A 22,858-nucleotide genomic window follows, 5' to 3' on the forward strand; every position below is an offset into this window, starting at 1 on the left:
TAAAGTTTGGTCAATAGTTTTCCTTAACCATCGATTTCTAAGTGTAGATCAAGATATGAGGCTGACTTCACAGTGTCTGTAGTATCCTTTATCTTAAGTTCTTTGTGGTAGATACGATGAATCAAATCCACGAAATTAGGATTGTTTAAAGATAATACGTCATCTATGTACCGGAAACTGAGCTTAAGCAATTTGGCCAAACAATATTCTTTCTTTCGGATCAGATCATCTATAAAGTCAGCCTCATAAGACTGAAGGAATAGGTCAGCAAGTAAAGCAGCACAATTTGTTCCCATTGGAATGCCGACCGTTTGTTAAAAAACACGTCCACCACACTGGACAAGTATGTTGTCGATTAAAACTTCCAGCATTTTGCAAATATCCTCCTCTGTATATTTTGGAAGATGATTTGGAATTATTTCTTACAAAGCATGAGGAATCTCTACCAAGAACTATATATTTGTATCTAGGTGTACCATCTTGTTTTGGAAAAACAACGATGGATAATGTTTTTAAGTGGGGATTTTAAGTGAGTATGGGGAATAGAAGTATACAGTGTTGACAAATCATAGGTTTTAATGCTATTATATTCAGATAATAGTCTTGAACTGATTGTCTCCAAAAGATCTTTCGAATTTTTCAGGATCCACATTGAATTAATACCACTACGGAAGTAACAAGTGTTGTGGCAGGACTGCAGACCCTCTTTGACAGTTGTGAGTATAGAAGTTAAAACATTTGAAAGAGGTTTGATGGTACATTTTGCAGATCCAGCTATGAAACGTTGTATGTATGGATTCTAGTGGAGTTTAGAAATCCAGTACATAGACAGTAAATCACAATCATCGTCCATGGTAGAGAGACCAAAAGAGGATAGCACAGATATATGGTTTTCCACAATCTCTTCTTGGGAGAGTGTGGTAGCAGTATAGGTCTCATCACTGCTATTATTTTCCACGTCTGCCTTGATAATAAACATTGGATGTAAAACGTTTTGCAGACAAAAACAATGTTGTTTTGGGCTTTGTCTGCTGGTACGACAACATACTTGTCATATATAGTAGGCAATGGTTTTGCTACATCGGGGTCTTTGAAAACTGATGTAGACTTGGCACTCATTGACCTACTTAAAACTTTCATTCGTTTCAAAAGTAAAGACCTCACGGCCTTTAACCACTCCGACAGAGAATCAATGTCTTCTTGTTTTCGTTTTATCCATTTTCTTGCATAGTCCTCGACGGCATCCATAAGAACTTTAAAGTTATAATTCCAATTTATGGAGCGTGGTTCACGGTACTTGGGACCTTACGCAGAGATTCATTTTCGATAATGGTTAAATCTCCCATAATGACGTGACCAGAAGGACAATATTTGAATGGTGAGTTTGTACAACAACAGTCAGGTGGTTTAGCCTTAAGTCCTCAATCTCGAGGCTCTGCAAGGTCTTTTATAATTGAAAATGTTGGATGCAATGGTTGGAGTATAGGAATATGAAATAAATGGTATGGATTTGTCTTTGAAATATGAGGGAATTTTGTTGGTAACGTTTTTGTGATGGAGGATGTTAGCCAAATTAATTGCATCTATACCTTTGTTGACAAACGGTAGTGGAAGAAATGATCGTTTTTCTTCATCTTGACTTTTCCCACAAACTGGTTTAAAAAGTCTGTGGAAACCAATATCCAAAATGATGGCAACAAGTCTGTAAAATGATGAGGTGGGGTCAGACACAGGAGTGTCAAGACTTGTTTTGTAAAGGGAGTGTAGTAGAGTGAGAGGTATAGAAAAAAATGAAAAAAAAAATGAATATTTTTTTTTTATTTTTTGTTTTTCTTTCAAATAGCTAAAATGAGCTGCCATTTTTTTTAGTGGACTATTTTTTTTGGTTCTAATGGACATATTCTAGTGCGGCGAGAAAAATAATGGTGTTTTTTCATATAAAAACTGAATTTTTTCAAAAAGTATCTAAAGCAGACAAATGTTATTATGGTATTTATACCAGTAAACTATTTTTCTTGCATTTTAGCCATCTGTTTTAAAGAATAAAATCCTTGTCCTGTTATATTGTGGTCCATTTGTATCTACCTGGGGTACCAAAATGGCTGAAAATCTGTATTTTCTGCATATGAAAGGCTATATTTTTTTTAAAACTATGATATTGGTATCATTTTTTCATGCCCATAGCTATAGTTTAGAACAGTTGGTTGTACCGGTACATATACTTTACTTTAAACAAGAGGCACCCTTGTGTTAAAGACAAAAAAGGATGTTCGGATATTAATATTTTCATATATGGAACTCACCAGTGGGGATTAAATAATGAATTGGAACTCATTGTACAGCTAATGCATCTACCATGTCAGAATAAACCACAGATTTGCTAAGTTTGACTAATGCAGCAGCTTTTTATCAAAAGTAATATTTTCTGGCAAAAACTGAGATATTAGTCTTATGCCTGGAATAGGGTACCTATATAAAAAATTGAATAGAAAAACTCATGTTTGTAGCAGGGCAATGATATTCTGGATTTTCAGTATGAAAATGAACACTGTAGCAAAAAAACAGCAACTTTTATTATTATACTGAAATGTTTATTAGTAATAGGTACCAATATCGCATTGCATATCCCTGAGCGGGTGTACATCAAAACATGGATGCTATAAAAATATAGTGCATTTTCTTTTTGCCTCTCTACAAACTAATATTTTGTCAAAAAATATGAACGACTTATAAAATAGAGCAAACATCACACTATAAGATGACAAACGTTTTTAAAAGAAAATCTAACATAATAACATAAAAATGTTCCACTGAAACGGTTGGTTTGATGAGTGCAAAACGGAAGTGAAAGTAGAGAAAATGGCTATTTATAGTTCAAGACTACTTTTCTGTCCGATCTTCGTTTACTCACCCTATTTTCTTTGCGGGAAATTATTTTTTCACATGTCCTTAGAAATGCTACATAAATGCAAGTTTTACTGAATCAATTTACATATTTAAAAAAAATCATAAAAATATGCACTTCAATATAGAAGTCTATGTAAAAATTAATACGATACTGAGACCAAAAATTGGACTTGAATGTAAAGGGCTTATTGGATTATCTCTCCTTGGACTCATTCAACTGTAATAATATTCCCTTCATGCACATCAGTTTATGATGCCCAACCTTGCTATAAAGATTAATCCAAAATTCAGGAGCAGTTGCGATTAACAGGTTTTAACATGTAAATTCCTTGATTTGGAATATCTACTTTCCGAATCCTTCGACAGTAATTACATTCCTTTATGCACATCTACATATGATACCCGACCTTCCTATGAAATACCTCAAAATCCTTCGCGTGGTCTATGAGGAGTTGCGCTTTCGAGATTTTAATATGCAAAACCTTTAATTTAGATTATCTCCCTTCGGAGTCCTCGGACAATTAGTGTACCCCTTTATATATATGTACATATGATACCAAACATTCCTATAAAACTGCATCAAAATCCCTCAAGCCACCTAGGATGATGCGCTTACGGTATTATCCTTAATTAGAATTATCTCCCTTTTGGAGTCCTCAGACAGTAATCATATTAGCACATGATACCCAACCTGCCTATACAATTTCATCAAAATCCTTTGAGCGGTTTAAAAGGAGAAATGTGGATAGATGAACAGATGGGGTGATTCTTATATAGCGCTTAAGGTCAAAGGGTAAAAGCTAAACTATACCGACTTCGTCGGAAAAAAATCTCACGTGTCTTTTTAGTTTACAAAAAACATTTCTACGAAGTGGATAACAAATTAAAAAGAAAACAAAGATATAATACATTATATAAATGTTTTTCTCTTTCATCCGTTAAATCTGCTCATTACTATAACGATACTGATAAATAAGGTTGCTTGGACAGTAAATTGTCCTGAAAATAAAACAAACGTACATAAATCTAATCGTCACACGTCATTTGAATTGAAAGAAAGATCTCAATGTTATATTTGCACAATGATCATAGAACTTTAATGAATGAGTAATGAACTAAGCAGGAGTACGTATAGTGCTGTAATAAGTCCGACTCCGGTGTCAGAAAAGTTGAAAAATACTTAAGTTTGAGACTTCTTTACTTCCATGGAAACTTAAATCAATCTTCGAAATTGATGACGTCACAAACAGTTTTTTTTTTTCATTGGCGCTGGGCCTAGAAGCGGTTATAGACATGAGTAAGCTAGCTCGTCATCATGATAAATTTTAAGAGTAATTTATGAGGTCAACCTAACATGCACTAGACAATGTATAGCACTGCGGGATTTGTATGAAGTCACGTGTCTATCCAATACCATGATTAATACAATGTGTATATTAACGCGGTATCTAATGCTAAATTTTCCTATAGCTGAAAGTATTAAATATATTGGATTTAGGTTACACGCTGGTGCATTTGTTGCGTTTCACCAAATTCGTTCTTTTTTTCCACTGGTAATACAGCAATTTTTTTTACAAAAGCTTAAGGTTTCATGGGTTCCAAATTTTATAAGCGAAATGACTACTGCTTCATAGTTTGCCATGTATAAATAACAAAATATTCACAAAGTATTTATAGATGAACGCAAAAACAATGTGTGGAAAGCCACGGATATTTCTACGAAAAAAGTGTTGATACAAGCCCTAATAAAGTTGATGTAATCTACCCCATTTACCTATATGAATCCCTGATGCACCGCTGGCGTCGCCCTGGCCTATTATGAATAAAAAATGTAATATATTTAATTGAGTATTTCTTGAATGCAATTTATTTTTGGATTTAAATATTCATTAAAATTTGAAATGTAATAATTGTGCATAACGTAATGACGACGGTGTTGGAAGTCGTGAGTAAAAGCAAGAAAACGATGGTTACACCGAAGAACTGGATTTTCTTAATCACGAGACAAGATCACGAAAACATACTCAACATCATAAATAATAGAAATTCACGTAGGAAGAATAAAGAATAAATGAGCAACCCCAACCCGCCATGTTGTTTAAATGACGCCAGATTTAAACCAAAACGAAAAAAAAACCAAACAAACAAGCAAAAAAAAAAAAAACATCAATTCATCAATTTTAACCTTTTAAAATAAAAACAATTTAAATCTAAAATCGTCCTATATTAACATACTAACCTATGCCGTTTACTTTGAACACAGACAATGTACTGCTCACGGTACCTACTGCTATCAGTATGCCATATCCTGTTGGACTCTTTTCAGGAGGTATGAATCTGCAATTCAATTGTTAAACAACATTTATGGAACGAATTTGCTTATTATGCCAAAAAAAACCCCCAAAAAACAAAGATTTATAAGCAAAGGTCAAATTTCAAACAATAAGTCTTAAAAAAACCAAACCTATATGTTCAATGTATATCTATAAATACCTACACAAATCCCTTAAATTTAACCATAAAATGTCATTGGAGTACGAATCGTATAATGAGTATATTATTAACAAATTTTGCATGTGTGTAAATTGTTTATGTGCACATAAAAGCAAAATTGCTAAGCATTTATAGGAGTTTCTGAAGGGTGCATGTGTATTTTAATATTTTTAAATCAAGCAGTCAGTCAAAATTTAGTCTTCTGTTGATACATTGTATATCCTCGCAATGAATGGTAATCTTGCCTTTAAAAGACTAAAAAGAAGATACATATCCTTTGATTTTAGAATACATTGTTCTTTTCAGTTACAATGATCATTTTGATGTTTCTTCTATATCTGATAAAGTAAGATATTTTTTTCACTTAATCTTTCAAAAAATATTTTTTTTTAAATGTTCATCTTATCAATCAGTACAATTAACAAAAATAATTGTTTTAATGTTGTAATTAAGTACCAGTCCGCATAAAATTCAGACACTGCCAATGGTAAAGTGATTCATGGTCAAGAAAAACCAACCAAAACAAACGATGCTTTTTTTAGTCTACATAGGCTATATTTTCACACAAAACAACCTTTTCTGCATTGCACTTTTTAGAAAATCATACATTAATCTCCCACTTAAGCAACCAAATGAAGCCAAATCAAGAAAGATAGCTTTTACAAAGTGCGAATGTCACGTACAATCTGTATAATTTTTATCTCAAAAGCGCAACTACCAAATGAAAAACTAAGACATGTTATGTGATCAGTTAATGTGTCTGAATAAGAAATAAAACTGAATTTGGTGGTTTTTTGACATGCATGAATCACCTTCTGTCTGATTTTTAAAAAGACTGCTACTTAAGTCATAAATATGATAGGTGTGAAATAATGCCTCAGGTTATATCGGAGAGATATTGTGGTTTGAAACTTAATTTAAGAAAGGGCTTAATTAAGTCTACATATACATCTACCCTCAGGCCCAATTTGTTGGAACTTTGTAAATTGAGAGATATTATACAATTTCAGTGGGGAAAAAATATTTGTTTTGTAACTGTCCTAACTAGCTTTATAGTATTAAATATCAACACACAGTTCTTGGTATATTTTGCTTAAAATCATTATGAATCTTTGTGTTTGAGACTTTTTTGTTTAAACCTTATTTTATACAAATGTAACTGACTATTTGAGATATTCAGACTGACTTTTATTTCAGTTTGTTTTATGATATTTAGACCAAATTTCACCTATTTGTTTAAAATAATTTCAATAGGACATGGATAAAGTAAAGATAACAAAAATAAATTACAGATTTTTTACAAGCTGTAATCGATTAAATAGCGATTGCAAGTAATTAAAATTAATGTCAATTACAGATTACTTTCGATAACTCACTATGTTGTAATGGATTACAATCAATTACAATAACTAATTACGATTACCCCAACCATGACTGGAATCATCCTAGGTTAAATTCAGAAAAGATTGACATGGGCTCTGTTTGGTACAAGAAACATTTATTAAACAACACTTGTTTAAGTCCAAATTTCCTTTGACCCTACAACCCTTCTCTTTTATATGTAAATATCAAAAACGATTGCACGATCAGGGAAAATTCAGACTTATTGAAAGGTAGGTGGATATGCCTACAGAAACGACTAGACGTGCGTGTTGAGCTTGTCTTGTTTCAACGTGATTACTTCTTCTAGACAAATTAATATACATATCATGAGCAAATGTTTTTCATTTACTTTTTTGTTCGAGAGATAAAAAGTAATATCACATTTGATATAGTGGCAAATTGTTAAGTCCTACTTTTGAAACCAATCCGTTCTAAGGAAGCAGAGATTTTTGTGATTATGTGAAGAAAATTTTCTCTTGCATACAATACAGTGAAAATGTGCAAATTATACAAAACAGGAAGTTTTTTTTATTGTTATTAATCTATCCATTAGGAATAGAGATAATGGCGACGGAATTCGGCGGGACAGAATAACGGACATGATGATTTTGATGTACCATTTACACAAAGAGTTGGACTTACATGTAATAATATTGTTGGGACAGAATAACGGACATGATGATTTCGATGTACCATTTACACAAAGAGTTGGACTTACATGTAATAATATCGTTCGGACAGAACAACGGACATGATGATTTCGATGTACCATTTACACAGAGAGTTGGACTGACATGTAATAATATTGTTCGGACAGAATAATGGACATGATGATTTCGATATACCATTTATACAAAGAGTTGGAGTGACATGTAATAATATCTTTGGGACAGAATAACGGACACGATGATTTCGATATACCATTTATACAAGAGAAGGTCTTAACAAATCCCTTTTTATTCAAATACATTACTTTATGTCCTCTGGATCGATTTCACTGACTTTACGTTTATTGTACAACTCTTCCCATGTCCCGTTGAATGAACTAACTCCATGCCACATACTTTGGAACTCTGGTTGCCTCACGTCATTTCTTATTTTATATATAAATATACTTCCAGGTCGTTCAGTCCCTATAAACAGTATTACTTCATCACCAATGTGCGCAACTTCAAGGCTTTCTGTCTCAACTCCCTGAAATTAGACAATATTAAGTAATATTATGTTCATGCCAATCCATCTAAGTACAAGCATTACATTTTGTAAAAATCCGGCAAAATGGTAAATATCAAAAACATGCATGTCAAAACCCCATCGATCTGACAATATAATTTTATTCAAGAATACTTTTTCTATTTGAAAAGACCATTATTTGACCTCTGCATCACTGGATTTGCTCCTAAATTTTTCAATATAATGTAAGAAAAATGAAGTTTTCTACAGAGTTATCTGCCCTTTATATGTTAATTTACAATGCATTTCAATGAAATTATATCTCAATTGCACCAACATGATGTGGAAAATCTTATTTTTCCCTTGATACTGATCGTGCAAATATTCAAATTTCACTATTAAAATGATGTTTTTTTTCTACCATGTTTAACCCGCTGCCTGATTCTTACAAAGACTGACACTTAATGAAAAATGATTGAAAGAGTAATCAAGGGAACCAAGATTACAGCAATAATCAAAAGAATGTAATCCAGGGACAAAGACCAGACATGGAAAACAGACATACACAACAAAGAACATAAAGTAACTAAAATCATACATACAAAGTAACAAAAGCAAATGAGCAACTTGGACTCAAATAAAAACTGAGAGCATGGACCAGGTGCATCGGTAGGGTAAGGTCCTCTGCTTTACAAGAAACACCTGCCGAGTTGTTCTTAAAAAGTCATGTTCAGTGTAGACGAAAGAGGAAAGGAAAATTATGACACGTTGAACAAATCAGTTTCTTACCTTATCATCCGATCTTGAATCTTTAGACTGACTAACTGTCTCACTCCCTACTCCGCCATTACTGTTAAACAGCGTCGGCACGTGTTCTTCATAATACCGCGACATACTGTCACCGCTGTCGTATACTAATTTCATGGTATCTAGATTACGAATTGAAAAACTTCTGCCGCCAAATGTATATAATGCATCAAACTTTCCATCTTCTCCTTTTCCATTCATTGTTGTTATTTTCAGTCTGCCTGTAACAGCAAATGAAAGTTGCAATTTATATTGGTCAGTATTTTGACTGAATATCAAATCAAAATTGTAAAAAGGGTTGTTTCAAAGTATGATTGGCGGGAAAAGTGGATATCTGAAATGGAAAACAAACTGCACACTTGTGTATGATAAGATAAATGACCTCAGTCGATATGTTCCAATATCGAATTGAAAAGACAGAGAAATACAAAATGTTATTTCCCAGACTCGCCATCTGTCAGGATTTTAATAACAATGTGAGCCGTATTACAAGTTAAAAACCAGATTTACTTCTATTTTAACAAGGGACTCGGACCTTTTCGAACGTGTTTAATCGTTTTATAATTTTACACAATAGCCAGTTTTAAAAAGGGGGAGGGTCATGATCATACCAAAGTACTTAATCCCGCCCGCCTGTCCCTGTAAGGAACTTCTTGCCTCTATACGTATTGTTTTGTTATCACTTTCAGTATATTTTTATGTTGCTAGAGTATATAGGGACAACTATTTCGCTGCACATGTGTATATAATGTTGTTTTGGGACCAACTGCAGCCTGCCCAGTGGTATGAGGGTTTTCTCATTGTTCATTGAAGACAGGCCCACGGGGTGCCTTGAGCTGCCATTTTTTCATCCCGGTGCTATTGGTGTCTCTTTGACATATTCACCATCTCCAATATCGTCATATTAAGTAACCTTCTAGAAAAGTATTTTAAAGTTTTCTGTCAAGAAGATAAAAAATTGGCCACTACATATTGTTCAATCGCCCGTCTTGGCTATAGGCAGAGCTTTGTGCCAGGTTCGACCAAATAATAGGTGTTTTTGCAAGGCAGAATAATTACATGTAAGTGTAAGTGTTTGTAAGAATCAGGCAAAATGGGAAAAATCAGAAACATGCATGTCAAAACCCACCGATCTGACAATAAAATATTACTTAAGGATGCTTTCTGTATTTGAAAAGACAATTATTTGATTTCTGCATCATTGGTTTTGCTCAGAAATTTTCAATAGAATCTTAGAAAAATGAGGTTTTTGACAGATATATCTTCCCTTGAAATGTTTATTTTCAGTGCATTTCAATCAAATTGTAACTCAATGGGCCAGTATAATATGGAAAAATTTGTCTGTTTCCTTGATTGTGATGGCCAAAATGGGCAAATTACACTATCAAAAAGATGGTTTATTTCATACCATGTTGCACCTCTTGCCTGATTCTTACAGGGAATGACACTGAATTCGCTACGACAATCAAATTGCACAGCTATTTCGCTTAGAAAGAGTAGCGATACATTCACATTTTTTATCGGGTGGTGATAAAAATCAAACGGCAGATCTGGTTATTATCGGGAGTATTGTATCTTGAAATTACTTGCCTAGCATAGCGTCTTGTTTTATATCAGATATGTTTAATTCCTTCACCTGTTTCGTCACATCTGACGTTTCTGAAATAATTTAAGTACCATGGTTACCATTAAATGATCTGTATCGTAAGTATCTGTGGAAGGACTGAACCAGAAATTTATAAACGTGAGAACAATGAACACCATTCGACCAGTTATGCTGGATCCACCACTGCTGTGGAAGATTGTAATATATAACAGAATGACCAATTAGTTACTGGTAAGATAGGAAATGATTTGGTATTGCAACTTCATAAATTAATTAAATTTTACAAATTTACAATCATTGCAAGAAAAGGCAGAGGTCTTCATGTAAAAAACTAAATAAACAGAATCGAGTACGATACATGAAATGAGTAAAATCGTCGACTTGACTTTTTATGAGCAACTCGGCGGGTGTTTCTAGAAAAGCAAAGGATGCTTACCCTACCGGTGCACCGGGTCCATGCTCCCAGGTTTTAGTGGAGTTTGGGTTATTCATTTGCTTTTGTTACTTTGTATGTATTATTTTAATTACTATATGTCCTTTGTTGTGTATGTTTTCCAAGTCTGGCCTTTGTTCCAACAACAACCTTGAATTGATTGCACCTTTAATACCTAATCAGTTTCCATCCAGGCCTCATAGGCATTTCCCAACAACAACACATACGCACACACACACAATGCCAATTTACATTTTGTAGTTTTACCTGATAAAGATATATACTTTATTCGTGTTTCTTCATTAAATCCTCCCCATTTAGAGTAATCTTTTGAATCCCCTTCATTTGCTGTGACCAGAAAGTTTTTGCCTCCAACAGTAATAACTTGAATGGTATCCGGCTGATACATACCAAGTAATGGCCATCTTTTCATATTTATTCCACCTGTAATACCCAATGTTATATTTCTGTCGCACATCCGGTATAAACACATACATAAGTGAAACCTGTCTCAACTGAACCCTTTTAGACTGTAGAATTTGTTCACTTGGGACAGGTGTTCGGTTTACCCAAGTTCAATATACATGTACATTTAAAGTGATACGAAGGAACTTCACAAAGAGGCCGGTTTAGACAAGTTTCAATGTACATTTTCTGGACAGATTTAGACCAATAAGGCCTTACGTCAAATGCTTGTCGTACTACAGAATTGTTAAGAAGATCAGGGAAAAGACCAAAACATAACAAACAAAAACAAACAAACAAACAAACACAAATTACCGTCCTTGTCGCTTACGTCCATGGAAACATTCCACCAATTTTTGAATCCTAGAGGCTGAATGCTATCTATTGTTTCTGTTTCTAGGTCTACCACAGCTATTCCATTATTCTCCTAAATAGTAAACATTGCACCAAAGAGTAATCAAGGGAACCAGTATTAGGACGGTAAGCAAAATATTATAATTCAAAGATAACGAATAGAAATGGAAAGTAGTCACACACAACAAAGAATACGAAATACCAAAATTACACACATAAAGAAACAAAAGTTAATGAGCAACATGAACTCCACTAAAAACTGGGACATGAAATCATGGACCAGGTGCACCGGTGGAGTAAGCGTCCGCCGTTTTTCTAGAAACTCCTGCCGAGCTAAGTAGCTAAGTAAACATTTCACATAACCATTTTTCATATCTTATAAATGGTACGATTTCTACCGGTTTAGATATTTCTTTAGGTTGGTTGGATTAGGATGCATGCGTGCAATGTTTTTTTTTTACATCATCCACACATATTTGGTGACATTTTGGTAACTCAGTAATTGAATTCGATATATGTTAGTAATAATTTGCTTTACAACAACTGGATGTACCTGCAAACATATGTAGGCTTTCTTTTCATCGTCACTTAAGGCAATATACTCAGGCTCCACATCATTGGCAAATGTGCTGTTTTCTCTGTGAATGAATCTTAGTCCTTGGGGTTCTAACTCAGACCACCTAAATTGATTTGAACTGAGCATTATTCCGTTTTAAAACAAATGCATAGGACTGAAAGACCAACACACAAGAAACAACACCAATACCATTGTTCAACGAACAAAAGCAATTTATCATAGCAAGTGTGTGTAAATTGTCTAAGCTTACTTACTGTTAGCATATATTTTTTTTGTCTTTGTGTATTGGTTGCTTTAAATTACTATATTGGGCACATGCATGTATGGGTCATTGTGATTTCATAACATTTTCATTCTTGAATGTTTTATAACATAGCAAACAAAAAACTATATTTGCGTCAAAATGCATAAGTAACTGTTGTACTGAATCTAATACTGTTCATTATCAAGTGATGGGCAGTGGAAATAAAAAATTTACCTACTTTCTTATCCAATCGGAAACGTGATTAATTTTCTACATTTCTATTGCAACATCTTTTAGACATCGTTAACTGAAAATTAAAATGGGCACTGATTTATAATCATTCAGACCGACCTTACTTTCGTGTCATTTCAAAATAATATAGATCATAAATACAGTGAACCCTATCCAAACTGAACCCCTTTTAGACTTTAGAATTTGTTCACTTTAGACAGGTGTTCGGTTTACCCATGTTCAATATACAAAAAGTGGCTGGTAAAGTCAGGTTTTCGGTTTAGACAAGTTTCACCGTTTACGCATTGATTGCTTACTTGTCATTAAATGACCTAAAGTCTAATGTTTTAAAAGAAGTTGTCCCGTCCATGATTTTTATTATACCAATACCACCCTCTGGGTCAATTATTAGTCCCGAAGATTCATACGCCTCTGCCTCAATAGCAACTATAACAGTTTTGCAGTCTTTGGTCGGCATAATCATGTCAGGCAGTGATCCAACTAAAAAGATAATTAATTTGCATTATATCAGTCATGGAAATAGAGCATTTGGTTTATAATGGTTGCTAAGATTGAATTTATGTTACCTGTGAACAATCTCTTCATGTATCTAATTGAAAAGACTCTAGTAGCGCAAATATATTAGGAAAAATTTCCACAATACAACAGCCGAAGCATTGACATTAGAAAGCAGATATAAACAGATGTCCTCTAGTCAACCCCCAAAGCAGTAAAATACCAATGTCTGCGAGACAACCGCCAAACCAGGCATATACAGATATCAACAATCAACCACAAAAACAGCCATATTCAAAAAGATAGACAACGAGAGCAAAACAATGCAGTTGGCGGTCTATACCTGATGAGGGATTTAAAACAAGTTCAGAGATATATGTTAAAATTTGAATAAAAATATTTTCTACGACTTTATTGACACCAACCTCGTTTAAATTGTCTTAAATGACTTGCTCATTCGTTTAGCCAAACGGCTTCTCCCTAAACAAGTCGCTTATTAGTTTAAATCATGCGTAACAAATCCTTACGGAAAATCCCATACTAATATCCGCCATGTTGGTTTTTACGGGACGATTTGTTTACAAACGAAGTTCGTAAGTTCCCGTCGAACTCCGGTAACAATCGTCTGCTTGATCAAGTTCTCGGTATTGTACGTTGTTCGCGTAAAATAAATCCTAGATATCCGAAATAACGCCCAAATGCATTCTGAGTTCTTCGGTTTTTGGACAAACCATTTAAATGTAAACAACATCTCCTAGCAACCCGATCACTGTAAACACGGCCGACTTTTTACAATGTAAATATTGGCACCGAGAATTAAAATCTGACCGGAATTTAACGATTCAATCTTTAAGGAGAAGCCGTTCGGCTAAACAAATGAGCAAGTAATTTAAGACAATTTAAACGAGGTAGGTGTCAATAAAGTCGTAGAAAATATTTTTATTCAAATTTTAACAGTATGTTATTTATGTGACGCCGAGTATAGAATGCTCTCCATCATCCATATACCTAGGAAGCACTGTAACATCTAACGGTCGTGGTGACAAAAATATCCAATCCAGAATAGGAAAGGCAAGAGGTACATTTGTTAAACTGCGGAACATCTAGAAATCATCAGGTACCAGTAGGGCAAACAAAATCATTCATTCATGTCTTCAATTCCTCAATAATGAGATTACAATGAACATAGATATTACAAAATCAGCATAACAAACAATAAACAAACAAAAAACAAAAACAAAAACAAAAAACAAAAAAAACAAAAAAAAATGTCAGATATACATGTAATAGAAATTGTATATATATTAATTTATTTGGTGTATTGCTATATCATGAATTGGCAGTAAGCCGACTATATCTGACGGAGCACTGAACAATGTGGGAATGACAAAGTTTCGTAAACGACGTGATTTCCCAGTTTTGTAGATCAGATTGCGGCCGTTTTCCTAATAAAATTGTGTACAAATCTTCATCATCATAACCCAAGAGTTTCTGGTAAACTGTCAGAGGAAAGTTTTCAATTAATATGTCTGACCAGATATCACACAATACGTTAGTGCATGGGCAACTGCAGAAAACATGTATGAACAAATCTCTATATATTCGACCACAAACGGAGCAATATTTCTCTGAAAGTTCAGGAATGTCACATAATAATTTCGTAATAAAATACGAGGTGCGAATTTCGCTGAAAGTTTTTGCTTCAGACCAGAATTTCGCAAAAGTCACAGATGTATGAATATTTCGGAATCTAGAAAAGTTACAATTATTGTTTATACGATATTTCCAATTGTCAGTTTGAATTGAAGAGACATGTTGATCGACTATTTCCTTCCAAACTTGTTTAGGTGGAAAATGTCTATCGCTTGTAATAGTAGCGAGATAACCTTCCAGTTTGTAACGGTGAAGTACATTGATAATATCGGGTATAAATCCTAATTGTTTTCTTGACGGTTCGTTTAAAAAGAGGAACAGTCTCGCAAGAAAGATGTTCTTTGATAGATTGTAATGATTAAGGCAACATAGTTTCTGCAAAAAGAACAGCTTCCTTTTATCTATCTGACTAGTGATAGGATGAAATCCAAGAATGCTTTCACAAATATCAGAGCGAGTGTCACGTTTTAAACGTAGAATGTCTTTTGCAATTAAGTGTTGGAACACATTCAACATTGACAAATCTTTAGTTTTCAAATTAGTCCACATTTCGCAGCCATAAAGTAACGACGGTAAGATAGCAGAATAATAAAGTTTTAACATTACATTTGGGCTAGTACCATCGGATGAGATTCCCTTTAAAGCATAGTAGCAGTTTCTACCTTTATGACAAGAATTTGAAGTTCTGTCATATGATTTGAATTGTGAGTTCTATTCAATACCTAAATGAGTTAGACTTTCGACCACGGGTACAATGTCTCCACCTATTTTCCATATGTTGTCTACAAGGGTAGGTCTCATATTCAATGAAAAACGAACAATAGAAGACTTGTTTGCATTGAATCGTAAGTGCCACTTCCTTGAATAATCGAAGCAGGCATCCAGCATACGTTGGACAGTAGCCGGGTTATTACCGATGCATGATATATCATCTGCTAGGGATGGGGCACAGCTAATAATGTTAATAATACCAGTATTAGGATTTGAACGTTCAATATCATACAATAAATCGTTAATAAAAACTAAGTAAAACAAACCTGACAAAACCCCACCCTGTCTCACACCTTCAAATACTTTGAAAAAACGTGACTGGTGTTAATTTACTACAATAACACTATGCGTATCAATGTGACAATCGTCGACGATTTGCCACAATTTACCTTTAACTCCTAACTGACTAAGTTTATACATTAAACCCTTGCGCCATACTGTGTCGAATGCTTTCCTACTATCTAAGACAGCAACATATACACTGTTCGACAATTCTAAATTATAATATAGAGTTTCATTCAAATTAAAGGAAGCCGTAAGGCAACTGAGACCTTTTTGAAACCCTTGCTGCTGAAGGTTCGGGAAAATGCCGTTTTCAGATAATACACCTTCCATTCGTGACTTAACTATTTGTTCAAACAATTTTAAAGTGCATGAAAGTAAGTTTATTGGGCGATAACTGTCCGGAGAGTTCTTCGGTTTTCCGTTTCCCTTGTATAAAGGAACGATAAGTTCTTTTTTCCACGTCTCCGGGATGTGTCCACAAGAAACTACAAAGTTAAATAAAAAAGTCAGAAATCGTACAATCGGACCTCCACCATAAATAAAATGTTCGTACTGAATACGGTCACACCCACTAGCTTTCCGACGCTTCAAGTCTTTAATAAAGTTACTGACTTCGTCATCCATTATAGCAACACAAGTCAATGTCCCGCTTTCTAATGCCAAGTTTTTAAGTTCAAGATATGACGATTCTACTCTATGTTTTACATCTACGTCATAATTGTCATTTGATGTTTCGTTGTACAGGTCAGCACAGTATTCCCTAAAGGAATCAGCAACTTCTACCGGAGAATTACTAACTTTCTGGTTGTAAATAATTTCGGGATATAGTGTACTTTGAGATTGTTTTTTACGCTTCACAAGTTTCCAGAAAAAGCGGATATCGCACTCAGTAGCTTTATTAATGTCATCGTATGTTTTGCGAATATATTCATCAGCGGCTGCCTGTTGGACCCTTCTAAAGTCACTTTTAGCGTGTTTATAGTTTTTGTAAGTTTCAAAAGTCATACCTCTAGGTCGCCCACTAGCTATCCAAATCTGACGCATATGCCTTTCTCTATCATCAGCGACTTTGATTTTAGAAGACCAGTACGGTTTTGTTCTCGGACTGTAACCACACTTAGGTATCGAGCGTTTACAACAAGAATGTATGATCTCTGTGAAGTCATTATACAGCTTATCGGCATCATTACATGGAATGGCAGTTTCATCATTTGACAACTCATCAGTTTAAGCTGCACAACTATAATTGGTACTACAGTACATTATAGTTTACTATTCATGGCTATGTTTATTGTAACTTTCATTTTCATTTGAACCGTACCACTCTCGATTACTTATCCATCTTCTGCTAAAGACACCGTTTTGCCAGAAATTTTCGGCTTCTACAACAGATTCACTGTCCAGCGCGACATTTAATTTAGCAGACATAACAATACTATAATCGTTTCTTGGATTAAACAGCCTCAATTAAGTTACATTAACGCAGCATTTGGAGAGGTAGTTCCAGATACCGTTCCGGGTAGTTCTGCTATCAATACCTGAAAGATAGAATCTGGCAGTACGTCTTCTTTGCATAACTCAATGAAAATATTCATCATCTGCCGGTTTTGTTTGTGCAGTAACACCACTAGTTCGCGTTGGAATAGCATATGTAATTTCTGTGTTATTCATTGCGGTATGGAGAGCGACTGTATTTCAGTTCACAACTTGACTGTTATCTGTTTTTGTACGTTCAGTCACATGTTGATTACTTGTCTCGGACGGAACGTTAACCCATTCGATGTGCTACCACGTTGTTGTGTATTATACTCTCCCGAGCTTGTATTTACAATTGGGATAGGACTCACACGGCCATCACCGCTTGGGGGGAGCGAAATTTGAATTCGCGGAAGTTTTGATTTCAAATCACTCATATTTTTCTGAATGTTTACAAAAAGTTTGTCGTGACGACTGAGCTCTGTATTGATTTTTTTAGGGGTCATTAATAACAAGATCAAGTTCATGATTTATTGATTTTGTTGGCTGATTCAAAACTTTGTAGTTAGATTCGTGCTGAGTAAACTTTCTGTCATAAGTACGAACAAGTCCGTCCATTTTTATCGTCAGTTCCGACAACTCAAATTTAAGTTTCGTATTCTCAGATACAAGTTTATCTATAGTTTACTGGTTCGCTTTCTCACGTTGTTCTAATTCACAAATTCTCTGCAGCGCTGTCTGCATGGTAACTCTAGTTTCAACTGTGGGGAGGGTAGACATAATAAGAGGAATCTCGATCGGTGTTTTAGTATCATCTTTTCGAAAAACATCGTCTATACTAGATTTCTCCCCATTTATGAATGCATGAAGACAGAAACCATCCCGAGCATACTTTTGCGTAGCCGTACTTCTAACAGTTGTTTTTCGATTAATCAAAGACCCTTCCGGACACCCCTCATGTCCCCTAGCTCGACACTAGGACATGTCAACACTTCTAAAAAGAAAAAGATGGAGGTGGATTGGTTACGTTTAAGAAGACCTGCTGATAACTTGGCAAGAGAATCACTAAGATGGACACCAGAAAGGAAGGAAAAAACAGGGACGTCCAAAAACATGGAGACGGCCGGTAGAATCAGAGATGAATGAGCTTTGTTACAGCTGGGGAAAGTTGAAAAAGAAAGCACAAAAGAGAAATGAATGGAGACTACTCATCCTTGCCCTGTGTGGGTAAATTCATTTGAAACGAACCTTCGATTGCCCCCCCCCCCCCAACTCCCCTCTCCACGTTAAGCAACATGCGCAAATTGATTTAACTGCTTACCAGTAATGTTGAATTTCTCCTGAAGTTCATAGCTAGAGGAATTCCATCTGAAAACAACAACTCGTCCGTCTTCTTTATACAACAAATTATCCATGGAAATAAAGACATCCCCTCCACAAAACTCTATGTCTGTGAGATCCACCGAACCAAATTTAATATGATGAAGAATTTTCGGAGATATTACATTTGTTATGTCAATTACATGCATCATATTTCCACCTTTAAATGAAAAAAAAAGAAGTATTCATTTCTATGCGTTTAAACAATGTTACGAGTTAACTGATGGCTTCAAAGCAAGACTGAGTTCGAGCGTAAGTCCTCTCTCTAGATCGGTAAATTAAAAAAAAACAAAACAAAACAAAACAAAACAAAACAAAACAAATCATATAATTATTGCAAATTTCGTTAGGCTGTATTTTAAGGAGTAACCTCTCAACAGCAGCATTATATACAAAAAGTTCTGTCAGTTTGTCAAAGGAGCGTCATCATTGTAGCTCCATGATTATTCCGACGCACTCGGCGTAGTTTCGCTTTTTACCCTTTGATCTTAAAGACGCTCTTTCATGGAAACGCAAGTCACCTGATCGCAATTCTGTTACCCGATTGGCCAAATACTGATAAGTTAGTGGCGTTCAAAAACTGTATCGAAAATTGAAATTGCGTGCCATTTGATATTTCCTACGGGGCACCGAATGGGACTTGATCTTTTTGTGATCAAAATCAATTTTGTGTACACAAAATTGAATTCCGTCACAACAAAATCATTTTTGTCTCACAAAACCATTTTACACAGACTTGTTTTATGATCACTTCAATTTTGTAATGACGAAATTCATTTTTGATACATAATTCAATTCTGTGTCACAAAAATCAATTTTGTGAGACAAAATTCAATTCTGTGTCACAAAGTTCAATTCTGTGAGACAAGGTTCAATTTTGTGATTACAAAAGTCAATTTTGTATGCAAATTAGTTTACACAATCTTTTGGATATGCAAATGAATTCAAAATGTGCAGCATCATGTACACGTGTATTACAAACTTAAAGCATTCACTGCAATACAGTGGATATGGTTCGAATGTACACGGTTATAATAAAGCACATAAGTGAAAGAAATATCGAATATCGTAATCGTATAACCCACGGTGTCACTTAATCTTGAATCTAAAGATAGAGCTTATAAATTTTGGGACAAATACATTAATACAAAGTATCTTGTCAAATTTTAACAAATTTGGTTGCGATTAACAGGTCGGGCAAAGCATTTTATAGTTGAGTTGAAAGATGTCAGGAAATGATCATGTGATTCACCAGGAGAAATTCCAATAAATCGAAAGTTGAAAAATCAGTGGTCCTTTTCACAAAAAATCGTAAGTGTAAAATTAGTCGTAAGTTATAATGTCATAATAGAGTTAAGTATTGTGACGTCACAACTTACGACTAATTTTATTCTCACGATTTTTTGTGAAAAGGGTCACAGGGGCGGATCCAGGATTTGAGTTAGGGGGCATTAATTGAATTAAATGCCGTGCAAAGCAAGGCACAATTATTATGGGGTGAAACTTGTGGTGAATTTTTCTTTCTTACCGATTTTTTTTTGGGGAAGGAGCGTACGCCCGGTACGCCAGTCCTTGGATCAACGCCTGAAAATCGCGTATTTAAAAATCTGTATTATCAAGCAAATCTCATAGAAAACGTATAATAGCAATTTTAGTCATTTCAAAACAGTAAACCTACTGTAGAATGCAACGTAAAAGATTTTTTCAATTACACAGCTCGTCAAAATTTACCGGTAATCTCATTAATTGTAATTAGTAACGTTATGTATAACCTTTATCCTGTTCGCTCATCATTATATCAACTTCGTTGATAGGAATAATTTACTTTATAATTGTCCCTGACAAGTTGTAATTTTACACGGGGTTCTGTACTCAGACGAAACGGAAATAAAAGTAGGACAGGGCAAAACTGATTTTTATCAGTAATATTATCAAGTTGATAAAAAGTTTGATTGTTACAGATGAAAAAAGAATGACAGTGACAAATTAGCAATACTATGGTAAACTATATTTGTACTTTTTGTGACAGTTATGATCGCTGGTATTAGTTATAATGATGTTTTCTGTTGTCATTTTGGCATGGGATAAATAAGGTCACATTAACAACATAAATCAACAATAGTGACCACCCCCTTTTTGTCAAATGAAAAGATGAATTTGTTTTCTATTTGAATTACCCTTAACGAAAACATGGTTTGGTTTTCGTTCCAATTCTATAAGAATATGTACGTGAGGTTACTTTTAAAGAATCTGGACCAGTTTTCCATGGATTCTGACCACGAGTAGGTCCAGTTTAAAAAAATGTTCATAAGTCAAAAAATTTCTTTATAACCAGTAAAAAATCCCTTATTTTTCCAAATAATTGCAAATTAGTGAAAATTCATAGACAATAATTAGAAATTATTCAGTTTCAATAATCAATCAGTGCATAATTGATTCGTGACGTATTGTTATGCCTAATTTTAGCACTCGGGAGTACTCATAGTAAACGAAATACCGGTTACTTATATCTATGGATGCCAATGTGCATTTTACACAATGTACACCATAACTTTACTAAAACAATAAAATATAATCATACTTTACACGTACCTATGACAAAGACAATGTTGTTGTCGGGGTCATATGCGGTCTGTTCAGCTATGCCTTTATTGTATCCATATTCTGGCTCTTTTTGTGCTCCATAATGATAAGGTAAATACACTGTTGACAGTTTTTCCAAATGTACTTTGTCGTCAAAAGACGCAGGTAAACTTATAACTAAATGTATGTCACAATATGTAAAAATAACAAGAGCCGTTAAAAGTAGTGTCATTATTTTAACAAGTATCGAACCACTTACATGTGTGGAGAATGAAAATAAGTGCAATGAAAATTTAATCTTTAATACCTGCTGACATGCGTACCATAAGATGTTTTACGGAGTAGGGCGGAGTTGAACTTCAGATTTGCATATTTCATTGAATAATTTTGTGAACAGCTGATCACCGAATGTGATCTTATTTTATTTTTTTAGATTCAACCTTGTAAGTTTCTTCCCTTTTAACAAATATGGGCTAAACTATAGCAACTGAGCAATTTGTACGTGGTACAGTGATATAAATATGGCTGAAAAAGAGAATTATTTTGCGGTTGAACAAAGGGCATATTGTAGAATATGTGCGGCGTTAGGAAGTTCGGTCACCAAAACAGAAAAATGATTTGGATAAAGTTGACGGCACGTCTGCCCTGTCTTATTCCAGAGTTTTACTTTGGGTTTATCGTCTTAAGGGTGCACTTCAGAGTTACGTGAAGGTGCACTGTTTCGCACACCAAGTTACCACCGAAATTTTGTAAAACTTAAAATTAAAATATGAAATTTGGTGGATACATTGTTTAAATGCTGTTAAGCATTTATACATAGACAGATGTAATATATGTAATGGTAAACAGGTGTAATTTAAATGAAAAATGGTATACGAAACGTTTCAGTCCCCTGCCGTATTAGGTTCTCTCATTAGCATCAAATGGCTGATTTTCAAAATACACATGTATCTTATTTCACACGAACTTTTGGAACTAAAATTGTGAGAGAATGAATTGAAAAGGGTCTTATTATTTTTTACCTTTTTTCCACCTACTCCATGCATGCTTTCATCCTGCGGTAGTTTCTAAGTGCCTGATATTTTATAAAACATAGTATTTGGCTGTTAGTTTTGAAAAGGCACCCCTGATTTGTACTAAAACTCAGTAATATATTTTTCAGTATGTTATCACGGCTACTGGATTTTATAACAATAATCACTAAATTACTTAGAAATGACTTGAACCTCCATATACCAAGGATTTCTAAAATATGCACTTTTCTATGACAAAACACTAGAAATTTCTGTGTGGACTGCCTGAAAACAGCTTTATTTTAACAAAATGAGACCAAATTTTCAGAAATGACCTAACTGTATTGTACTACCTTAGTCAGGACGCGAGGCAATAGAAGACGACCCAAGAACGGGACGGCCACTTTCCGCTTTTAGTGAAAAAAGATGTGGATACTGTGATAGAACTAATAGCTCAAGATGCAAGATATATGGTTGAAGAATTAGCCTCACATTCAGGGATAAATTC

At 34.5% G+C, this 22,858-nt stretch overlaps 1 protein-coding gene across 2 annotated transcripts; it reads right to left on the bottom strand.

The window, feature by feature from the left end:
• Positions 1 to 2,554: 2,554 nt before the first annotated feature.
• On the bottom strand, positions 2,555 to 21,625 carry LOC148616661 (mesenchyme-specific cell surface glycoprotein-like). Of its 2 annotated transcripts, XM_088583858.1 has the most exons (12): positions 21,347 to 21,624; positions 18,696 to 18,914; positions 12,991 to 13,174; positions 12,175 to 12,301; positions 11,583 to 11,694; positions 11,070 to 11,246; positions 10,350 to 10,422; positions 8,746 to 8,980; positions 7,757 to 7,977; positions 5,147 to 5,244; positions 4,682 to 4,720; positions 2,555 to 3,906 (listed from the first exon to the last, which is right to left on the bottom strand). In XM_088583858.1, exons 1-12 carry the CDS (start codon positions 21,567 to 21,569, stop codon positions 3,839 to 3,841), a joined length of 1,776 nt encoding a protein of 591 aa, XP_088439984.1. In that variant the 5' UTR covers positions 21,570 to 21,624; the 3' UTR covers positions 2,555 to 3,838. The 2 variants fall into 2 exon arrangements, with proteins under 2 accessions (XP_088439984.1, XP_088439985.1); XM_088583859.1 differs by lacking the exon at positions 18,696 to 18,914 and having other exon boundaries at positions 21,347 to 21,625.
• Positions 21,626 to 22,858: the final 1,233 nt, after the last annotated feature.

This window comes from Perna viridis, chromosome 5 (assembly GCF_037379345.1).
Source record: "Perna viridis isolate PV_CMFRI_1.1 ecotype Kerala chromosome 5, ASM3737934v1, whole genome shotgun sequence".
NCBI classification, from domain to species: domain Eukaryota; kingdom Metazoa; phylum Mollusca; class Bivalvia; order Mytilida; family Mytilidae; genus Perna; species Perna viridis.